The following is a 20,415-nucleotide window of genomic DNA, read 5'->3' on the forward strand; positions in this document are numbered from 1 at the left end:
TTATGTTATTTTATATGAGTTATTATGTTCAAGATGGAAAATATGGGATGGAAGACCGGACGGGGAAATGTGTAGCCCTATCTGTGTCGATTAAGGACCGTTTCGTTGTCGGCTGTGCTGATCGGGGATTGAATTGTACTAGTCGCATGCCGGGAGTAGGAGGTAGTCGAAACCGGTAAGCCGAGTACTGCTTTGCTTCGAAAGTACAGGAACCCGCACCCAACTCCTGGGGCGAGTCGAGTAGTCGCGGAGAATTGGGGATGCATATGTTTACTTTTGGTGGTCTCACGTTGAGCTCGACTGACCATATGTCGTTGGGCTGGTTCCTGTAGTTCGAGGCGGGGAGGGGAAATGTTGGTGCGTGGGGTCCGATGGGGCTTTTGCGTGCCGTGTTGGTTAGGTCCACCTTGCAAGGTTAAATCGAATCGATTCGCGGTGTCTCGCGGTTATGAGAGCCTTGATCTCTTGGTCACATCGTAGAAAGGAAAATGAGTAGAATGAGAAGAGATGAAATGTGGGCTGATGATATCTAATTAATGATTTGATCACCTTGGTTGTTGTAGTTTTGGCAATCATAGATGATTAGTAATTATATTGATAAAAATGAGAGCTAAAACTTGGGAAATAAGGACTCACTTAACGTGCTTTTCTGCAAAATAACCACCAGCCAAAAGCCTTGCATGTCTAGATACGTGGGCTAAGTTATACCCACTGGTCGGGTAAGTCTTGCTGAGTATTAGTTGCTCAGGGTTTGTTGCCACGATACTTTTATTTCAGGGCACCCAGACGTGGATTTTTGCCTCTGCTGCATCAAATTTATCCGCCGGGATGCAGAGGGGTGGGAATTCGTGGATCGAGACCCTTAGGTTAGAGAGTTGTAGGGTTGCACACTTAAGAGCAGAGTTGCAGTCCCTCAAATTTTGTTGGACCGGTCTGACTGGTTAGTGGACCGGTCTGACCGGTATTCGTAGGGTTTTCTTGCAGCCGGTCTGACCGGTTGTCTGAACCGGTCTGACCGGTTGTGCATAGGCAAAAGTGTAGAAGTAAGGGAATATAGACATTTCTCTTGTTATTCGAACTCGCATCTCTGGAGTTGTAAAACATGTAAGTTATGTATGTATTTGAACCAGCTTTGTAAAATTGTTGTATTTAAACTCGTGTTGTAAAGATTGTGGTTTTTTCCCTTTTCCGTCTTGCCGTATAATTTCAAGTATTTGTTATGGTTGTACTATTTGCGCCCACCTTTGCGTGGGACTACTGGTGTTGTTTCGATCGGGCCGTGGGTTGAGAAAGGATCGCCAAATTAAACCATTAATCTAATGCGTCCGATGTGTTCAAATGACGGCCATTACGCTTAATTTGGAGTTTTAATTTGGCGGTTCCCTCACAATTAGCATGAGTAGGTCAGTAGTATTATTACGCCATCAATAGGCATTCAATATAGACATCGGTAAGTACCCATGACTGACCTAGCCCACCTGGATGTGGATTGGGGAGACCTGCATGCATAAGGCTAGTCTTATTAGGAGTTTCATTGAGACAGTTAGCTAGATTGAGAACTAGGTAACTACGTCAGTTGAGTTTCATGGTGATAAATTCTTTTTACATCTTAGAAACTTAATCCTTCTCTTTTCTTGTCATATCAGCAAAATTAATGATATTTAATATCATGAAATCTCTTTTATGAAATTTTCATTGAGACCGGCGTACATATTACCATTCATGCTCTCGAGGATTTCTTGTTTTTCTTTTCCCCGAAAGACCACTGTAAATGCTAGCTCAGCTCTTGAGGATTAGCATGATCAGTAGTTACCCCAACATCCGTCACCCTCTCAGTCTCACGGGTGTGCAGTAACTGACGATCATCTGCAGCAGCAGCATCTGCTAGAATAGAACGACAACACATGCAGATACAAAGCAGGCTTGGCAGTAATCGACGGTAATACAAAGTAGTATTATTATGCGTGAAGCACGGCACGTACAGCAGCATTATATAAATATATAAAAGTTCTAGGCGGAGTGGCCCTGATGTCACGTACGTGTGTGGTTTTTGCACACGCACATTCAGCACAGATCGAGAGGAGACCCTACCAGCAGAGCAGTCTGCTTGGCAGGCTGGCAGCGCATGCACCACACGAATTTTTAAACTACAAAATGATTGATTCCTAGAGATCTCTTGGAGAGCCGCTGGCGTACGAGCTGAGGGGAGCTCCGCTTCTTTTAGGACGGATTGAAACTACAAATTGTTCGAATGCTAAAACAACACTTCTTTTAGGATGTATTGAGTACTCTTAATTACATTAACATGCACTATAACAACGATTTTTTGTACGCCACGCAACCACCTTCTACAAATGGTAGTTTACCATCTTCTAAAAATAATTTTTATTAGTGATGGTTACCGGTCCCTAGCTAGAATGCACGCTAGCACTCGTCGGATTCGATTGTTTTTGCAGATTGAAACTATAAACGGAAAAGCTAAGACACAAATGTCGTCCGGAGGGAAGAAAAATCGGACCCTACGACATATGTTTCAATAGTTAATCTTTCATATCGCGACTATTATTTCCGCACATCCTAAAGCCAACAGGCGCCGTATATGAGATAAGAGGCGGGGTGTGTGTGCGAGTGAGGGAGCTAGAGAGATAGCAGCAGCTAGCTAGTAGGCAGAGGAGCGACACCATGGTGATGTATTCCGACGACGTGCAGGTGGTGGAGAGCAGCCTTGTGTCCCCGAGCCAGGGGACGCCGAGAGGACAACTCTGGCTGTCCCCCCTCGACCTCCTGCTCGTCAACAGGGGTCACACCCCGACCGTCTACTTCTACCGCCCCGCCGCCGCCGCCGGCGACTTCTTCGACGTGGCACGGCTCAAGGAGTCCATGGCCAGAGCCTTGGTGGACTTCTACCCGCTCGCCGGGCGCCTCGGCGTCGATGCCGACGGCCGCTTCGTCATCGACTGCAAGGCCGAGGGCGCGCTTCTCGTCGTGGCTCGCTCCGACCACCTCACCGTCGACGACTTCCGCGACGTCACCCCGTCGCCGGAGTTGAAGGAGCTGTTCGTGCCCCGCGTCGAGCCGTCCATCATGCTCGCCATACAGGTCAGGTCGGTCAAAAGTTGCATGCATGCATGCATGAGCCGTCCTCCATCTGCATGCTTCTGACTGATGTACCCGCAACCCGCATGGCATGGCATGGCAGGTGACCTTCCTCAAGTGCGGCGGGGTGGCCTTTGGGACGGCGCTGCACCACGCCGCCGCCGACGCCATCAGCTCGTTCCGTTTCTTCCACGCGTGGTCGGCCCTGTGCAGCGGCCGCGACGGCGGGGGCGCCATGGCGGAACCCCCGTGCCACGACCGTCGCCTCCTCCGCGCGCGGTCGCCGCCCTTCGTCAACCCGGACGCCTTCGCCGTCTTCTGCCCGAAGCTAACCCTGACGCAGCCTTCGGGGCCCGTCGCCAGCAAGGTCTTCGCCGTCTCCAAGGACCGCGTCGCCGCTCTCAAGCAGGCCTGCGGCGGCGGCGTCAGCACCTTCTGCGCGCTGAGCGCCCACGCGTGGCGCTGCGTGTGCGCCGCGAGGGGCCTGCCGGCGGACGCCACCACCCGCCTCACCCTCCCGGCCAACGTCCGCCGCCGCATGAAGCCGCCCGTCCCCGACAGCTACTTCGGCAACGCGCTCATCTGGGTGGGCACCTCCGCCGTGGTGCGCGACGTCACCTCGGAGGCGCTGGCCGACACCGCCGCCCGGATCAGGGGCGCCGTCCGCCGGATGGACGACGAGGTGGTGCGGTCTGCCATCGACTACTTCGAGCTCGGGGAGAAGAACGCCCGGCCGGTCCCGGGCGGCCTGCCGGAGACGGAGCTGAGGGTCATCAGCTGGCTGGGCATGCCGGTCTACGACGCGGACTACGGGTGGGGGAAGCCACAGCTCATGGTGCGCGCCGAGTCGGAGCGCTCGGGGTTCGTCTACCTGATGAACGACGACGGCGGCGGCGTGCAGGTAGTGGTGTGCGCGGAGGCCGCAAGCCTCAAGGAATTCGAGAAGCTGCTGTTTGCAAACATATGGCCATGAAAGAAAAATGCGCGGCAAGCACGAGCAAATCATGTCGTCTTCTCTTCGGATTCGGATCATTATATTCTTCAACTTTAGATACGTGTTCTTTATGAAAGTTTGCGAACAAGCATCGAGTTCAAAAAGGAAAAAGTTTGGGAAGCGTTGAACCTCCTGTAGCGGACGAGCCTCCGAACTCGTCCCACCGACCTGTAGCCCCCAGCTCTGGTTTATTAGTTTGAAATTGGTTTTACGGTTTTGGGTTTCATCTGGTTATCCTTTAATTTGGTCCGGTGGGAATAGACTGGCACTAGAAAATAGTTCGATCGGTTTAGTTTGGTTTGTAGGTGAAAGCAGTTTGGATCGGTTTGAATTGGATTTGAATAGTTGTGTTGCAAATGGGGTCCGTCCATTTCACGTGTGTCTTTTGCCCACGCACACTAGCTATCCTATAGCCTCGGTCGCTGCGGGTGTAGACAAGGAGCGATACCCCGGGATGCTGCGCCAAGTGCACTTGGTTGATTCCATCGATGCCTACCGCCTGCATAATTGGTGAAAACTGTATTGAGAAAAATTGTACAGTAATCAAGGTAGGAAGTATCTGAAAGTACCTATTTGGTGGTAAAAAAAAGTGAAACCGAATACTAATTTAAAGTTAAAGTTCTGCGCCTAGCTGCTGACTTGCCGATTGCTCCTACTGTCACCGAGGAGCACTGTGACTTGAGTCCGTCACTAATCTTCATCATGTAGCCATTCACCATGTTCGGCAGGCTGGAGCTGGAGGCTGGAGTTGCATGCATATATCTGCGCATGTGGCCCCTCACACGGTCTATCTGATTTCATATTTGTCAATTTGGATGCGGACGGGGACGATGGGCTTTCCTTCTTGCCTCCTGGATGGACCACTTATTTGGTGGATCTGTTGATGGATGGACTTCAGTTATATTAAAGCCGCGTCTATTGGATTGTTGTTCCGCATTGGTGCTCCTGTTACATTGCTTGAACGATTCTGTGGCTGCTTGGGAGTGTGCTGCATTTGCTGGTTGTACTGCTGAGGAGTTTGGGGAAATTGCTGATTCTGTTGATAGCCTTTACTTTGTCCTTCAGAACGAGTCTGAATTTTCTGTGACGAGTTGTAGCGGGGCCGGGTGTTGCTGCTGGATTGTCCTTGATATTGGAACTTTCGCTTCTGTTCGCCAAGCTCATTACGCTTGCTTTCCAGACCTATTGCCTTGTCTAGTAGTGTCTGAAAATTTGGGAATGTGTGATTCTGCAGTTGATAATTGAGCAGTCCTATCAAGCCATCGAGGAAAACGATCTTGTCTCTTTGCATCTGTGTCGACATTGTTGGGCGCGTAACGGGATAACTGAGTGAACTTATCCCTGTGCTTGCTGACAGACATGTTGCCTTGCTTGAGAGCTAAGAACTCTTTCTGTTTGAGCTTCATCACACCGGCTGGGATATGGTGTTCACGGAAACTATTTTTGAATTCATCCCATGTGATGGCAGTAGCATTGGCATGTGCCGCAGTATAGGCATCCCACCAATCGGCTGCGGAACCTTCCAAACGACAGGAGGCATACAAGTCCTTCTCACGGTCATTGCACTGAGTTATCTCCAGCTTCTTGCTAATGACTTTTAGCCAATCATCAGCATCCAAGGGATCCACCGAGTGCGAGTAAGTGGGAGGGTGGTGGCTCATGAATGCGCAATGCTTATCTCTTGGTTGCTGATGCATCTGCTGTGGTTGCTGGTTTTGCTGAGCTTGTAGGTTCTGAACAGTGCTGGTGAGATTCTGTAAAAGCTGCATCTGAGCTGCCAAAAACTGCTCCATTGCTGGGTTTGGTGGTGGAGGTGGTGCTTGGTTCTGTTGGTTGATTCTATGAGCACGCCTTGTGCTTGGAATGTCTTGTACTCTTCCTGTCCTGGTATTTACCATCTGATTGTTAGAGTAACCAACCTTGGATAAGAATGATGAGTGGATACAGAAGAAGAGAACCAAGATTTGAACCCAAAACAGATTTAAACATTTTGTTTAAAGAAGCAAAGCAAAACTCCAAAACAAGCACAAACATTAACACATCGCACGCCCTCACAAGAACGGTTCTAACGAGACAGACTTAGAGGGATAACCAACCTAAGAACCTAGTCTAGAACAATGGTGAGGGGTCCTGGTGTTGTTGGTGATGGTGATGCTGCCGAGGTCAAGAGGTTTCCATCTGACTCAAGTTCCATGATATGGCCATCCTTTGTCTCAAGTAGAGGTAGACTTCTTTCTTTTCTTTTTCTTCAGCTTCGTTATTTGACGGGCTGCTGAGGAAGCTGGCTAAGCGGGAGAGATGTGAACCTCAAAAAGTCTGGTGCTTTTGCGAGCAGTCTTCTTGATCCAGTCAAGAACCCAAAACTCAGAACAGTTGGAAAACAAAAAGGAAACAAAGAACAAGAAAATAAAATAGATTTTTACGAGAACATAAGATGTTTTAGGAAGCTGACATGGCTGGCTAGAAAATGAGTCTTTAATTTCGACCATTTCTATTTAGGCTTGCGTCCTACAGTCAACACAGCTCTGATACCACTTCTGTCACACCCGGTTTTAAGAACAAAATCGAATGCATCTCATATGTGCGCCAGGATCAAGTTTAAACACATATGATAGACATCATAAGTGAATATATCAAAAACAGTGTCCAAAATGTAAGCAAGAAAGAGTAAATAACTTTCTTACACTCCGATAAATTATAAGCGTTCCACCGATAACCTAAACGAGTACTGCAGCAGCGGCTTCCTCCATAGTCAGTTGACTGGTGAACGCGCGCCTAGAACTCTTCGAAGTCGTCGTAGTTCTCCTCTTGAACATTCTCTTCTGAACAGCATTAGGCAAGGGTGAGTACTCTTATGGTTAGTACTCAGCAAGTGGGAGAAAATGCAAGGCTATCAAGGAAAGGCTATGATTTATAGCAGTTAGCATTTTAGTTGGTCAAATTTTATTAGCAGGCACCTAATTACTAGGTATAAGTTTATACCAACCCACTTAAGTATAAAGGATATATCATAACAAAACCATAGAAACCACGGATTAATTTATTCTTCAAGTTCAATTATCATATGAGGGTCTAGGCCGCTCATGACTGTGAGCACGGCTGATATATCAGTTTTACACTCTGCAGAGGTTGTACACTTTCACCACAAGTCGCGTAAAAGTTCAGAAGAATTTTGGACCCAACCACGCATGTGCTGATTAGGCACAATACCACACTTCCGAGGTGTGGCTGCATAGGGACGCTACGAGACCTTTACAAAGATTCCCTAGTAAGAAGTAGCCCGCTAAGGTTTCCGGAGCAGTAGTAGAGTATAAACCTCCCTAATGGGCTTAGTATCTTAGCAAAGCCCACTTCCCAAGACGACCGGGTTATACCCCATCTACTGCCGCCCCTCTCGCCCTTTCGGTAAGACCGCTTCAAACTAGAATCTCTAATTAATCAGCCAAGACCAGAGCCATGTGGTCCTTGTGGTTGTACTATTTTCCTAGGTGGTTCTCCATGTTCCAATTAAAGTCATATGATCTTGTAACATTAACCAACATAAAGCATGATTAACATTTCGCAAAAGGTTCATTATATTACTGTGGCAGTCCCGCCTAAATTAATCCGGCTTAAGTGCGCTAACTATCATCAAAACGACAATCAGGGTTAACACGCACTTAAAACGGAGTAATCCGGCAGTGCTGTCAGGTAAAATCCCGATTAAACCACTTGAACAGGATCGACAAAGCAGTCCAGAGAATGCAACATTCCACAAATTTTACAGCACAGAGTATGAAATTGAATTAATATTACAAACCAAGTTTGAATTTATAAAAGTACCACAGAGTTCAAGAGTGACGGAAAACGAACGATAATCTAGCGACGAAACAAGACGTCATGATGAAGCCCGTACATGACGTCATCCATCCTCAGATGTACCACCTGAAAAACAAAGCCACAAACAAGGCTGAGTATACTAATACTCAGCAAGGCTTACCCGACTAAGGGTATACTTAGCCTTTTATCTAGACATGCAAGGATTTTGGCTTGAGGGGTTTGTTTTGCCGAAAAGCAGTCAAGAGTAGATCCTTAATTGCAGGTTATAGCTTTCAGGTTCTAGTTCAATTAACCATTCTAGGTGAGCATCTATCCCATAGCATACATGGTGAAAACAATTATCTTTTATCATCCAATCAACCATATTCATCATCATCATCTTTCACTTCTTACTCTATGTGGCAAAAGGGTTAAGCAGTCCCAAACCGTGAGAAGCGGACGATTCGAATCAAATTTGTTAACCTGGCCAGGCAGACCTAACACACACGTATGGGAACCAAGTCACCCACATGACTTTTCCCCTTTCTTTCCGGGTTGTGGATCAGGGTCACCCACCTCGACTACAAGAATCCACGCCACGGTACGACGCCGGGTCGTGAGCCTTCTTGCACCCGCATGTGGCCGCATGAGAACAACGTTCAAAGAGGGTGAGAGTAAAGTCCACTCGCCGGGCCAATCAGGTACTTAAGCTTACCGATTACCATATTTCTCGGCATGTGGTTAGTACGTTCAAACGCTTAACCACCACTACCACACACTGCGGCCTTATCAATTTTCACTAAACAGACGGGGTATCACAAGTACCACAACCCCGCCCGTGAGCCTTATAGTTACAGTATATAGTAAACATTCAACTCCTATAATTCTCGCGAGTGACAGGAAATCACTCGACTTCTACCGAACCATCTAGCGACCTACACATACTAGTGTTCAAACATAGGTACCTAGGATCATGCAACTAAGGTTCCAAACAACTCCTATAAACTTAAATGCGCAAGTAGATAGAGATAATAATAAGTTGCATAAATTTAAAATAGATAGAATATGCTCCGGGGCTTGCCTGGGAATAACACTAGGTCAGTGTTAGTTATAAGATAATTGCTCGGCGAACATCTTCCTTGGTCGTGCACATCGGAATCCATCCGTCCATCTTCTAGACGTTTCCACCATTCACCGTCTTCTGGCTTGGCTCCAACGTCACATCCTTCACGTGGTTCATCTATCGTACCTGTAGATGGTCTCGGTGAAGGCTGAGGTGGCCCGTAGCGGGCTGTCTGCGGGCGGCGGCGGCCGGCGGCGGCCCTGTACCGCCGCTGCGGCACTCCAGCGAGTGGGAGGCGGCTTGGCTGGGCTTGGGAGGACCAGTGGAGGTCGAGGAAGCTCTCTAAAGGGTCGGTTTGGGGAGAGGAGGGGCGCAGGAGGAGGTTCGGCGGCGGCCTAGGTGGAGGCGGCGGCCATGGTGTGGTGGCGCCTCTGCGTGTACAGGGAGAGGCGGTGGGCAGGCCTGGGAGATGCACGGGACGAGGGAGATGCTATCTGGGCGCTGAGTTGTGGCGGAGGAGGGGCAGGGCAGAGGTTTCGCGGCGAGCTGCGAAGCGGCACACGGCACGGCTCGGCGTGTTCGTCGCCGTGGCGCGTCGACGGCCGTCCTCGGTGTGCGCGCAAGGAGATGGCGCCGCGTGGAGAGGCCAAGAGGCTTCGGGAGAACCAGAGACGGGGAAAGCGGCGAGGGCGCAGCGCGTGGCCGTGCCGGCGGCGAGACGGCAACGCCGTGAACGTGAAACAGAGAAGGGAGATGGTGGTGGGGCAATTTCGTAATTAAAGCAAAGTTCAAAACTCTAGTTGGTAAACTCAATTTTCTCCTTCTACATGGCCTCAAATGAAAAACTTTTGAATACCAAACTTTCTCAAAATTTCAAGATCTACAACTTTCGTTTTAGGAAAAAGTTCATTTGAGGCTTCGTTTGAAAAAATAAAAATTAAAACTTGAGTGCATTTGAAAAGGTACTATACGCCTTGAAATTCAAAATTTTCTCCCATTTTCGTGTGATAACTCGAAAAACTTTGAACACGAAAGTTGTTTGTCTTTTGAAAACCTACAGCTTTTATTTTGGACAAAAATTCATTTGAGCTATATTTTAGAAATTATTTTCAAAGTAGATTAGTTTGAAATCTGACAGATAAATTAAATCTTTGAATACTTCGGTTCAAAGGACCTGTCATTTTATGTTCAAACTTTTATTTCTCTCTTTGACTTCAACAAGACTTTGATTTAGCATGATTTTAGAGAGACGCCTATTCGATTTCATATGTATACTTGCATTGGTTTACAAAATTATTTACGGTTTCTGACCTATGCATCTATACCCATACACATGCATGCACACATAAATGTATTCGATTCCATTTTCTTGGTTGATTATGCATGATATCATATTTAATATTTCTTGCTTAGCATTTTAAAACTCTGGGATGTCACAATTACCATCCCAAGATAAAGTATCTAAGCATTTCTACCCAAGAAGATTTATTAAACCCTGTGTTCAAGGTTTCATGTGTGAAAGACTAGGTAAATCCTTAATAGGTGTCCCCTTCAAGTTTATGCAAAACAACAATAAAGTAAAGTGAATTATCATGTTATTATTGGGACAAAATAGAATATGCAGGGGAGTAGTCCACTTGACTTCTGTGACAGTCTAGGTTTTATGGTCTAAAAACACCTCTTTAAAATAAAGCTTCTGTGTTTTAAAATTTAAACCATGATTTCCAAAGCAAGGGTATTTTTGTTATTTTAGAAAAATGCAAAGTCCTTTTTACAAAATAGTTTTGCAAAAGGCAAAATTTCAAATTTATGAGGGGTTAAAATGCATATTTTGTTTTTCCCTTTTTACCCTCATAAAAAGATGTATTTATGCTTAGGATTACCCTTGCAATTTTAAAATATAAGTTGTGTTCTTTTGCAAATGAAAGTTTTGGCAGATTTGAAAATATTTCAAAATTCTTTAATCTAGTGAAAATTTGCACAACAGGAAAGTTGTAGATCTTAAAAAGTTACACAACTTTTATGTTGAACACTTTTTCATTTGAGCCCTAAATCAACATAAAATTTTGCTTTACAATTTGGTCCCTGAGATTTTTGAAAATTTCAAAACCATCCTTCTTCTTCTTCCTCTCTGCTTCTCCCTCTGCAGAACAAGGGCGCCGCCGTCGCCGTGGTTTTGCCCCGCCACCGTTGTCCCCGCCCCCCGACCAGCCGCACCGCCTCGGATCCCCACCTCGGGCGCTCCACGCGTCCAGTGCCCCACCCCGCCGCCACTTCTTCTCTCCCGCTGGCGTCCTGCGCGCTTACCACGCCGCTGCTCATGCCACGCCGCCGGCCCGCCCGTAGGAAAAGCGCCGCCGCCGTCGATTCTCGCCCACAGCCCAGAGGAACTTATCCCTCGCGTTTCCCTTCGTTTATCCCCTCTCTTGGCGCCTATAAATAGCCAGCCATCCCTTCTTCGCCAACATCCATCACTGCTCCGCCATTCCACCACCACCGCTCGCCATTGCTGTGCCGAGCTCGCCCCTTTGGCCCCTCTTCGCCCAAATTAAACCCCAGACCAAATCCTCCACCTCCCACTGAACCTCGCTGAACTGATCTCAACCGCCCTAGCCAACTGGAACGCCGCCATCCGCCAGCACCCACCGTTGGAGAGCAAGCTCGCCGTGGACAGCCCGTCACCGGCCACCATTCCTCACCCCGAAGCCACCTGGAGGTAGCCCTAGACGTCCTCTTTGTTTTTCCCCACTTTCCCCTCGCCGTCGTGGCCTCCTCTTGCCGGAATTTGGCCGGCCAGGAACTCCCTACGCCGGCCATGGTTGAAGGACCCGATTACAGGGTCTATTTTGTTTCTAGGGTCCTTTCTGCAAATAGTCAATCCCCTTTTCTTTTAAATCATGTGAACTTTGAAAAATCCTAGGAAACTATAGAAAAATCAGAAAAATGCCAAATTAATTTTGATGTGTTCCTCTTAACTAGCTCTATAACTTTGGCTACTAAAGTTTACATGAAACTTTATATTGTGTGCTCTAATTTAATTGTTAGCAAATGAGCAATTTATTTATATCTTTTCAACCATACTTTGTTATACTTGATTTTTGGAACTTAGCATCCTTTTACCATGTATAGTCTTATGTGAAATTTGTGGCCCAAATTCTTGAATTTTTCTTATTATTTCATGTGTTTGTTTCTTCCTAGCTAATGCACTTGTTTATTTTGTTAAAGCATGTTTTTTTAATTTCTTAGAGTCATATTTTTATCATGAGATCTACTGATCATAAATAGTTTATGGTAATTTTTGGGATAATTTTTGCGTTGTTTAGCTTGAGTTTTGGATTTATGTCTGAGTTTTAAGGTTAATTCATACATGCTAGTATTGTTTTTGCTAGAATAAGTTCCATGTTTAGACTTGATTTATATTCATGGTCTTTCCTTTTGGACTTTGAGTTCATGTTTGAGTTAAAGTCTTAATTGTTGAAATTCTTTTGAATTCAAATTCTAAATTTGAATTCAACCTACCCATATTTCCTGAATAAATTTACCCTCTTTTCTTTTGACTTCAAACCATGCTATTTAATGTAATTAGTTTTGCTATTTTATGGAATTCCTTGTGTTTACTTTTACCCTATAAACAATTGCCCAGTAAAATAACACTTTTAAGCTTGATCTTAAATGTTTACTTTATTGGATAATAACTTTTTAGTGAAGGAAAACTTTACTTAAGCACTTCACTAATTTCGAGTACTGCATTGCATATAGAAACAATATCGCTAGTCGACGGAACGTACGAACTATTCCAGAAACCAGACGAGGATACTTCTGAAGTGCAAGTCAACATTACAGAAGATAACGAAGACCTAAACGTGAAACTGGAGTGCAAGAGTGAACTACATGAAGTCCAATCAACATCGCGGAACTAACGGAAGTTCCAAACCCAGATTCGGAAGAGCTAACGCTTACTGACTCTATAGACTCTACTAAAGGCAAGCCCTGGTGTATAATCCTATTATTTCAATTTATACAACTTTTGTTATTATTTACCTGTGCATTTAAGTTGTTGGAGTTGATTGAAAACCCTAGTTGCATAATCTTAGGTACCTACTGTTTGAACAATAGATTTGAGTCCGGATTAGATGCTATGCTAATAGGACCGGTAAAAGTCGAGTGATTGCCTATCACTCGCGAGATTTATAGGAGTTGATTGTTTACATTCCAACAATCACTATAAGGACCATGGACGGATTTGGTTTCCAGCTTCATCTTGAAATCCATCTGTGTTGATAAATTTCCTAAGGCCGTAGTGTGTGGTAGTGTTGGTTAAGCATTTGAAAGTACTAGCCATATGCCGTAAATATGGTACGCGGCAAGCCTAGTAACTGATCGGCCCGGAAAGTGGACATACCTTCCACTCTCTTTTAGAGATAGGAAGTTAAATTACATTGAAAGTTTATTTTATGTTGCAAAACAAACCACGGGCACAGAGAAGAGCGGTTCTCTGTAGTCGGGGAGAGTGGCGCTGATCCACGATCCGGAATGAGAACCAAACAGTTGCTTGGGAGTGACTCGTCAGTGCTCCAAGTGTGTGTGCTAGGTTTATCCTTGGAAGGTGGAAATTCGATTCAGAATTGTCCGTTTCTCATGGAAATTGAGACTGCTTGATCTCTTTGCCACATAGAGTAAGAAGTGAAGCAAAGATGATACTCAATCTTGTTGGATGCAAATAATCTCTACACCATATTTGTATAGATAGGTGCAAATCTAGACTGGTTAATCCAACTAGAACCTGAAAGCTAAAACTTGAAATTAAGGACCTACTCTTTATTGTTTTTCAGCAAAATGAAACCCAGAGCCTTCACAAGCTTTGCATGTCTAGTTAAAGGGCTGTTATATACCCTTAGTCGGGTAAGCCTTGCTGAGTATTAGTATACTCAGTCTTACTTTTGACTTTGTTTTTAGGAAATCTTGGGAATACTTGGTGAGATTGACGTCATGTACGGGCTTCATCATGATGTCATATATCGTCGCTAGTTGTTGTTTTCTTTCCGCTGTTTATAAACTCTGAAGAACTTATCTACTTTCAAATTTCTGAGGTACCTTGTTTGAATCCTCAAACTCAGTTTATAATAACACTTACTTTTGAAGTTTGTGTTGTAAAATTTATGTTTATTGTAATCTCTGGACTCGCCTTCGAGTGAGGTATGTTATTACGATCCGATATTCAGTGGTGTTATCGGGATTTTACCCGACAGATTGTCAGATTACTCCATTGAAGTGCGTATAGATGATAGTTAGGGCACTTTAATTGGATTAATTTTGACGGTTATGCCACACCTTCCTTGCCAAACTACTGATTCTCTTCCTCGTATTGTTGCTCTTGATTTCCCTCGAATGGTGCGTTGTCTACACGTTCACACAAACAAAAACAAATAAGAAATAAGAAACAACACAACAAACAACAAAAACAGGGAAAGATATTGTGATAAAGATGTTGTACGGGTTGCAAGGATCGCGTGAGCGCAAGAATCACTGAAAACGGAGTTAGAACGAGAAAGATATGACTAAAACAAGGTTTGGGGGCTTATTTATGAAGAAACAGAACTTCTAGGGGCTAGATCTGAAGAAATCAGGGGCTAGAACATAATTAAACCTTAGATATAAGGTTTAGATTGAAAACAAAGAAGGTATAGACGGCGGGTTCTATTTTTAGAAAGTTCAGAGGCTAAAACAGAAAAAGGAGGGCCTTTCTGGAATTACTTTTAAACTAGGACGGACTGCGGGTTGATTCCTATAAAACTGAGGATCCTTTTTTGCAAAAACACCAGGGGCGGCTCTAGTTTGACCGGCATTGATCCGTTGGATCAAGATCCAACGGCGCAGAGCGGATCGGGCGGCTCGGCTGGGCTGCGGCTCAAGCGGGCGCGGCGGCTTCGCGGCTCGGTGGCGGTGGTGGCTCAGGCGGGCAGCGGACGGCGGCGCGTGGCGGCGGCCTCGCCGGAGATGGCCGAAGTCGGTGCTCTGGGGCTCGGTTCAGGATGGGGTTCGGCCAGGGAGCTGGCGCGCATGACGGGGAAGACGATGGGGGTGTCGGGGCGGGCGTGCAGAGCCGGGAAGGCGGTGTGCCACGGCGCACGGCGGCGGGCGATGAGCTCACCGGGGTTGACGCCCTGGTGCTCGGCTCCGCAAACGGAGAGGACGGGGAGTTCGAGGCGACAACGGCGAACACAGAGGCGAGGTCAAAGAGGCGTTGCAGGGGCCAGAGAGGTGAGTGCCACGGCGGCGGGCGGCATGGTTTGGCAAGCTTGCTCCGGTGAGCAATTTCGGCTGCGAGAGGGCGAGAGTAAGCGGGGAAACGGATCGGCGAGGATCCCCACCACCACGCGAGGCTTCTGCGGTGGTCAAAGTCGTAGGAGAGGCAGAGACGCGGTAGATCGACAGCGGCGGCGCTCGAGTTGGCGGTGGCGCGCTGTTCTGCGGTGGCAGAGCGGGGAGCGGGGCTGGAAAGGAACGAGGCAACGGGCTCGGAGTGCCTCTTTATAGGGCGGAAGCGGGAGGTGAGCGGCCGGCGAGGGAAGGGAAGGGGCGCGGTTGAAAGCATCTATGCCCCTAATTCGAGTTTTGGTAATTAATGACAACGTTTTGTGGATTAACAATTTCATTCGAGATAATGAGCATAGGTTGATCCACGGATGAAAGGGATTTGGTTGTGAACGTGTGAAGTTTGGAGATTATATGCAAAGCTCGGGCTCAAGGCAAAGGTATAAAATAGGGCTTTTGTATTTTACCGGTCACAAGGCGTTTAGTGGATGAAAAGTGACCGGATTTGTTGGATAGATAGCCGTACTATCAAGAGGGGTTGTGTACTCGTGCTTGACGGGTCTTTAGTGCCATTTTGCTCAAAATGTCTAGGTGCATGCATGAGGGCTAACGACGCTTTGACAAGTTTTGAAAAAGGACAAGTTTGAGAGCTGACTGCACAAGAGCGGACAGTCCACTCCCTGGAGTGCGGACGGTCCGCACACGTACCAGAGAGCATGTTTGACTCTGGTGGAAATTAGATGTGTCTGGCAGACAGTCCGGTCTAGGTGGGCGGACGGTCCGCTGCTCTAACTCAAAATGTACCAGAGAGGTTGTTTTCTCTGGTTGGGCTTATGATCTGTGCTGCGGACGGTCCGCACCTGGGGCGCGGACGGTCCGACGACTATTTGACAGTTTGTACCAGAGACATTGTTGTCTCTGGTGGATTTCAAGGATGAATTGCGGACAGTCCGCCGGCTATTTTCAAAGTTGTACCAGAGACGATGTTCGTCTCTGGTGGTGTGGAACACTTAACTGCGGACGGTCCGCCCCTGGGGAGCGGACGGTCCGCCAGGGCTATAATGGCTAGTTCTGCCACTACTTCCAAAATCAAGAAGGTTGTGTCTTCCAAAAGACAAAGAGACGGTGATGACTCTGATGATGTGGATTACGCTCCCAATCTCAGTGAGATGGCTGCAGCATCTTCAGTGGGTAATGTTGGTGATGAATCTTCAGAGGAAGAGACTGACAAAGTTGAGGATGATGTTACAGATCTGATGGGGCTAGATCTTCCTAGCCGACAGTGGACTGCATAGAGCTATGCCAATGCTAGAGCAGTGAATCAGTTCAGCTTTCCTCGTGACACCAACATCCTCTTCTTCAAAACTGAGGTATAAAAAGATGCTTACTTTGGTCATCTAGTTAAGAAGAATGTATTCAAACATCTGACCATTGACATAGGCTATATGAGATCACAAGAAGTCATGTCTGATCTAGTTGATAGATTTGAGGCTATGGGGTTGGCAAATTTTCTGCAACATAGATGTGATTGGAATGAAACAGTCATACGTCAGTTCTATGCCACCTTAGAGATCAATATGGTAGAGGAAACATTTTGGTGGACAACTGGAAAGAGAACTTATTTTGCTATATTTTGCACAGCTTGCTGAGGCTAATCAGTTGGATTATGATTTCATCACTAGTGAGCAAAGTGTGAATGTTGTGTTAGAAAACCCTCTAGATGAGAATGACTACCCCATGTACTATGAGCCTGCACATCTTGGTATTGCTAGAAGCTTTGGGGGCATTCAGGGTCTGAGACATCATCCTGCAGTGATTAATAAGATTGTCGGAGTCACATTCATGCCTAAGAGTGGCAACAAGGACAAGATTAGAGGGCTCTATTGGAATGTGATATCTCATATCATGAACGGAAATAGAATAAATGTCATTGCTCTTATTATGGATCAGCTTGCAGATTTAAGGCTTATCATGGAGATGAACTTATATTTTACTCCATATATTATGTCCATCATCAAGGTCAAGTCTAGCTTCAGAGGGATATGTGAAAGCAAGCACACTCCTTTCAGGCCATTCAAGAATGACAATACTTTTCTTTTGAGGCCTTTGACTCCTTTCCCTGGAGATGATATGGATGCGGAAGCATAGGGGCAGGATGGTGCTGATGATAGTGATGATGATGCTCACATGGGAGCAGCTGCAGCTCAGCATGCCATGTCACCACCACATCCTCCAGTACAGCAGCAGTGGGCTCCTCCAGCTGGCTACTTTGACCCGTACTTTGCATCCATGTAGGAGAGCATGTCCTCTCAGATTACGGGGTTGGCCAGTCAGATGCAATTAGATGAACCTCAACTTCCAGAACATGCAGCAGCAGATGTTCCAGCCCATGATGGCTCAGATGCAAGGGGTTCAGCAGAGTTTACACTCAGACATAGCAGCTCTTGACTCACGCTTTGAGGATTTGCCTTCTTCTGAGCAGTTTGAGTAGCTTGAGCATATGCAGCAGCATCTAGAGCAGAGCTTTGATACTTTCAGCACAGCCTTCACCGGATTTTCTGACCACTTCTACTCAGTGTTCCCGGCTCCAGTGCCGCCTCCAGAGTTCTACCCGCACCAGCCGTTCTACCCACCGCCACCTCCTCCACCGCCGATGGATTGACGTTCTTGGCAATTGATGCCAAAGGGGGAGAAGGAGCTTTGGAGTGCTTGGATCTAGGGGGGCTCATGGACTTCACATGGAAATCATTCGCTTTCGGCTTCCGCTTGCTACTCGTGTTTATTTGTGTTGAACTATTGCATTACATGTTTATGATTTGTGTCTTGCATGAACTCGATTTGTGATTTGTGGTTGGATTTGAACATTTTATTTGTAATGTGTGATGAACTATGTTGATTTGTGTTACTCTTATCTACTAATGATCATCTTGTGGTTGTGAGGTTGTGCTAACTAAGCTAAAATTCATATCATATATATATATATATCTTGTATCTTGTATGCCTCGATTTCCACTTGTAGGGGAAACTCCGTCAAAACTTTCAAATCTCATCTATATGTGTTGTTGGTACTCATTCAAATTTATTTGCACATATCAAGGGGGAGTTCTCTCTACTCATCGAACTTGGTGAATTTATTCATACCATATTCTGAAATTTTCAAGAAAAATGAGTAAGTTCTTCTAAAGTTCAATTCCAAGTCCACCTTATGCCTAGTGTATAAAGTTGACTTAAACACTTTTATCACTCCAAAATTTAGTGTTGTCATCAATTACCAAAAAGGGGGAGATTGAAAGCATCTAGGCCCCTAATTCGAGTTTTGGTAATTAATGACAACGTTTTGTGGATTAACAATTTCATTCGAGATAATGAGCATAGTTTGATCTATGGATGAAAGGGATTTGGTTGTGAACGTGTGAAGTTTGGAGATGATATGCAAAGCTCGGGCTCAAGGCAAAAGGTATAAAATAGTGCTTTTGTATTTTACCGGTCACAAGGCGTTTAGTGGATGAAAAGTGACCGGATTTGTTGGATAGATAGCCGTACTATCAAGAGGGGTTGTGTACTCGTGCTTGACGGGTCTTTAGTGCCATTTTGCTCAAAATGTCTAGGTGCATGCATGAGGGCTAACGACGCTTTGACAAGTTTTGAAAAAGAACAAGTTTGAGAGCTGACTGCACAAGAGCGGACAGTCCGCTCCCTGGAGCGCGGACGGTCCGCACACGTACCAGAGAGCATGTTTGGCTCTGGTGGAAATTAGATGTGTCTGGCGGATAGTCCGGCCCAGGTGGGCGGACGGTCCGTCGCACTAACTCAAAATGTACCAGAGAGGTTGTTTTCTCTGGTTGGGCTTATGATCTGTGCTGCGGACGGTCCGCACCTGGGGCGCGGACGGTCCGCCGAATATTTGACAGTTTGTACCAGAGACATTGTTGTCTCTGGTGGATTTCAAGGATGAACTGCGGACGGTCCGCTCCTGGGGCGCGGACGGTCCGCCGGCTATTTTCAAAGTTGTACCAGAGACGATATTCGTCTCTGGTGGTGTGGAACACTTAACTGCGAACGGTCCGCCCTTGGGGAGCGGACGGTCCGCCAGGGCTGTAACGGCTAGTTCTGACACGCATTAAATGCACTCTGACTCACTGGCTTATAATGGCGGACGGTCCGGTTTTTGAACAGCGGACGGTCCGCAACTTCGCAGAAAAGAGTGTAACGGCTAGTTTTTGAGGGGATGTCTAAATATACCCAATGCCCGGCCATTGGGTCTCTCTCTTGGCCATTTGGACTGCATACTTGACACTATAGAGCTAAGGCATCCCTCTCACACACACACTTGCTTAGAGATTGCATTCTTGCGAGTGTGAGGGCTTCCTAGTGCATTGCATCAATAGTTTGAGCTTTGTGGCACTAGGAAAACTTCAAGCAAGCGTCATCGACTTGTTACTCTTGGGAGTTGCCGCTCCCTAGACGGCTTGGAGAAGAGGATTTCGTGGAGCTCCTCCAAGGAGATTGTTGAGGAGCCCCGATTTCGGTTGTGAGAGGTCTTGTGTTCACCTTACCGGAGTGGTGAAGAGCAACTCTAGTGGAATCGAGGTGTGGAGCGGTTCCTTGATTCAAGCCGGCTCAAGATCAAGAGGTTCTTGATAGAGGAGTGGTTGATTCTTGGAATCCACCTCAACGTGGATTAGGGGTGACCGGCAAGTCATCGACACCACGGGATAAATTCGTGTGTCAAGCTTGGTTACCTCTCTTGCTCACTTTAATTTTTGTTTTTACTTTGAGCAATTTACTTTACTAGATCTTGATTTGTATCTTGTCACCCTAGGTTGCAAACCCATCTAGAGATAGTAGTAGCATGACATAGGGTTTTCCTTTGTTACTAATTAAATTTCTCTAGTGTTGTTGGTTTTAGATTTTAAACCGCCTATTCACCCCCCCTCTAGTCGGTGTTCTTGATCCTACAGCGGTGGAGCTCGGTGGTGGCCGGCCATTAAGGCCATGGTGGCGCACGGCCGTTACTGGGGGGAGAAACGGAAGGGGAGGTGAGGGGGTGCGGTGGAGGATCCACTGAGCCTTGGAGGCGAGCACCGAGGGAGGGGAGGGAGGCGGGCGGGCGGGCATGTGGAGGTGGCCAGTTGGCGGCGCCTCGGCA

At 46.6% G+C, this 20,415-nt stretch overlaps 1 protein-coding gene across 1 annotated transcript; it reads left to right on the forward strand.

The window, feature by feature from the left end:
- The first annotated feature begins 330 nt into the window (after positions 1 to 330).
- Positions 331 to 4,301, forward strand: LOC120696885 (putrescine hydroxycinnamoyltransferase 1-like). The gene is made up of 2 exons (XM_039979906.1): positions 331 to 3,099; positions 3,200 to 4,301. The coding sequence occupies exons 1-2, from the start codon at positions 2,683 to 2,685 to the stop codon at positions 4,067 to 4,069; spliced, it is 1,287 nt and encodes a 428-aa protein (XP_039835840.1). The 5' UTR covers positions 331 to 2,682; the 3' UTR covers positions 4,070 to 4,301.
- Positions 4,302 to 20,415: the final 16,114 nt, after the last annotated feature.

This window comes from Panicum virgatum, chromosome 3K, assembly GCF_016808335.1.
Source record: "Panicum virgatum strain AP13 chromosome 3K, P.virgatum_v5, whole genome shotgun sequence".
Lineage (NCBI taxonomy): Eukaryota > Viridiplantae > Streptophyta > Magnoliopsida > Poales > Poaceae > Panicum > Panicum virgatum.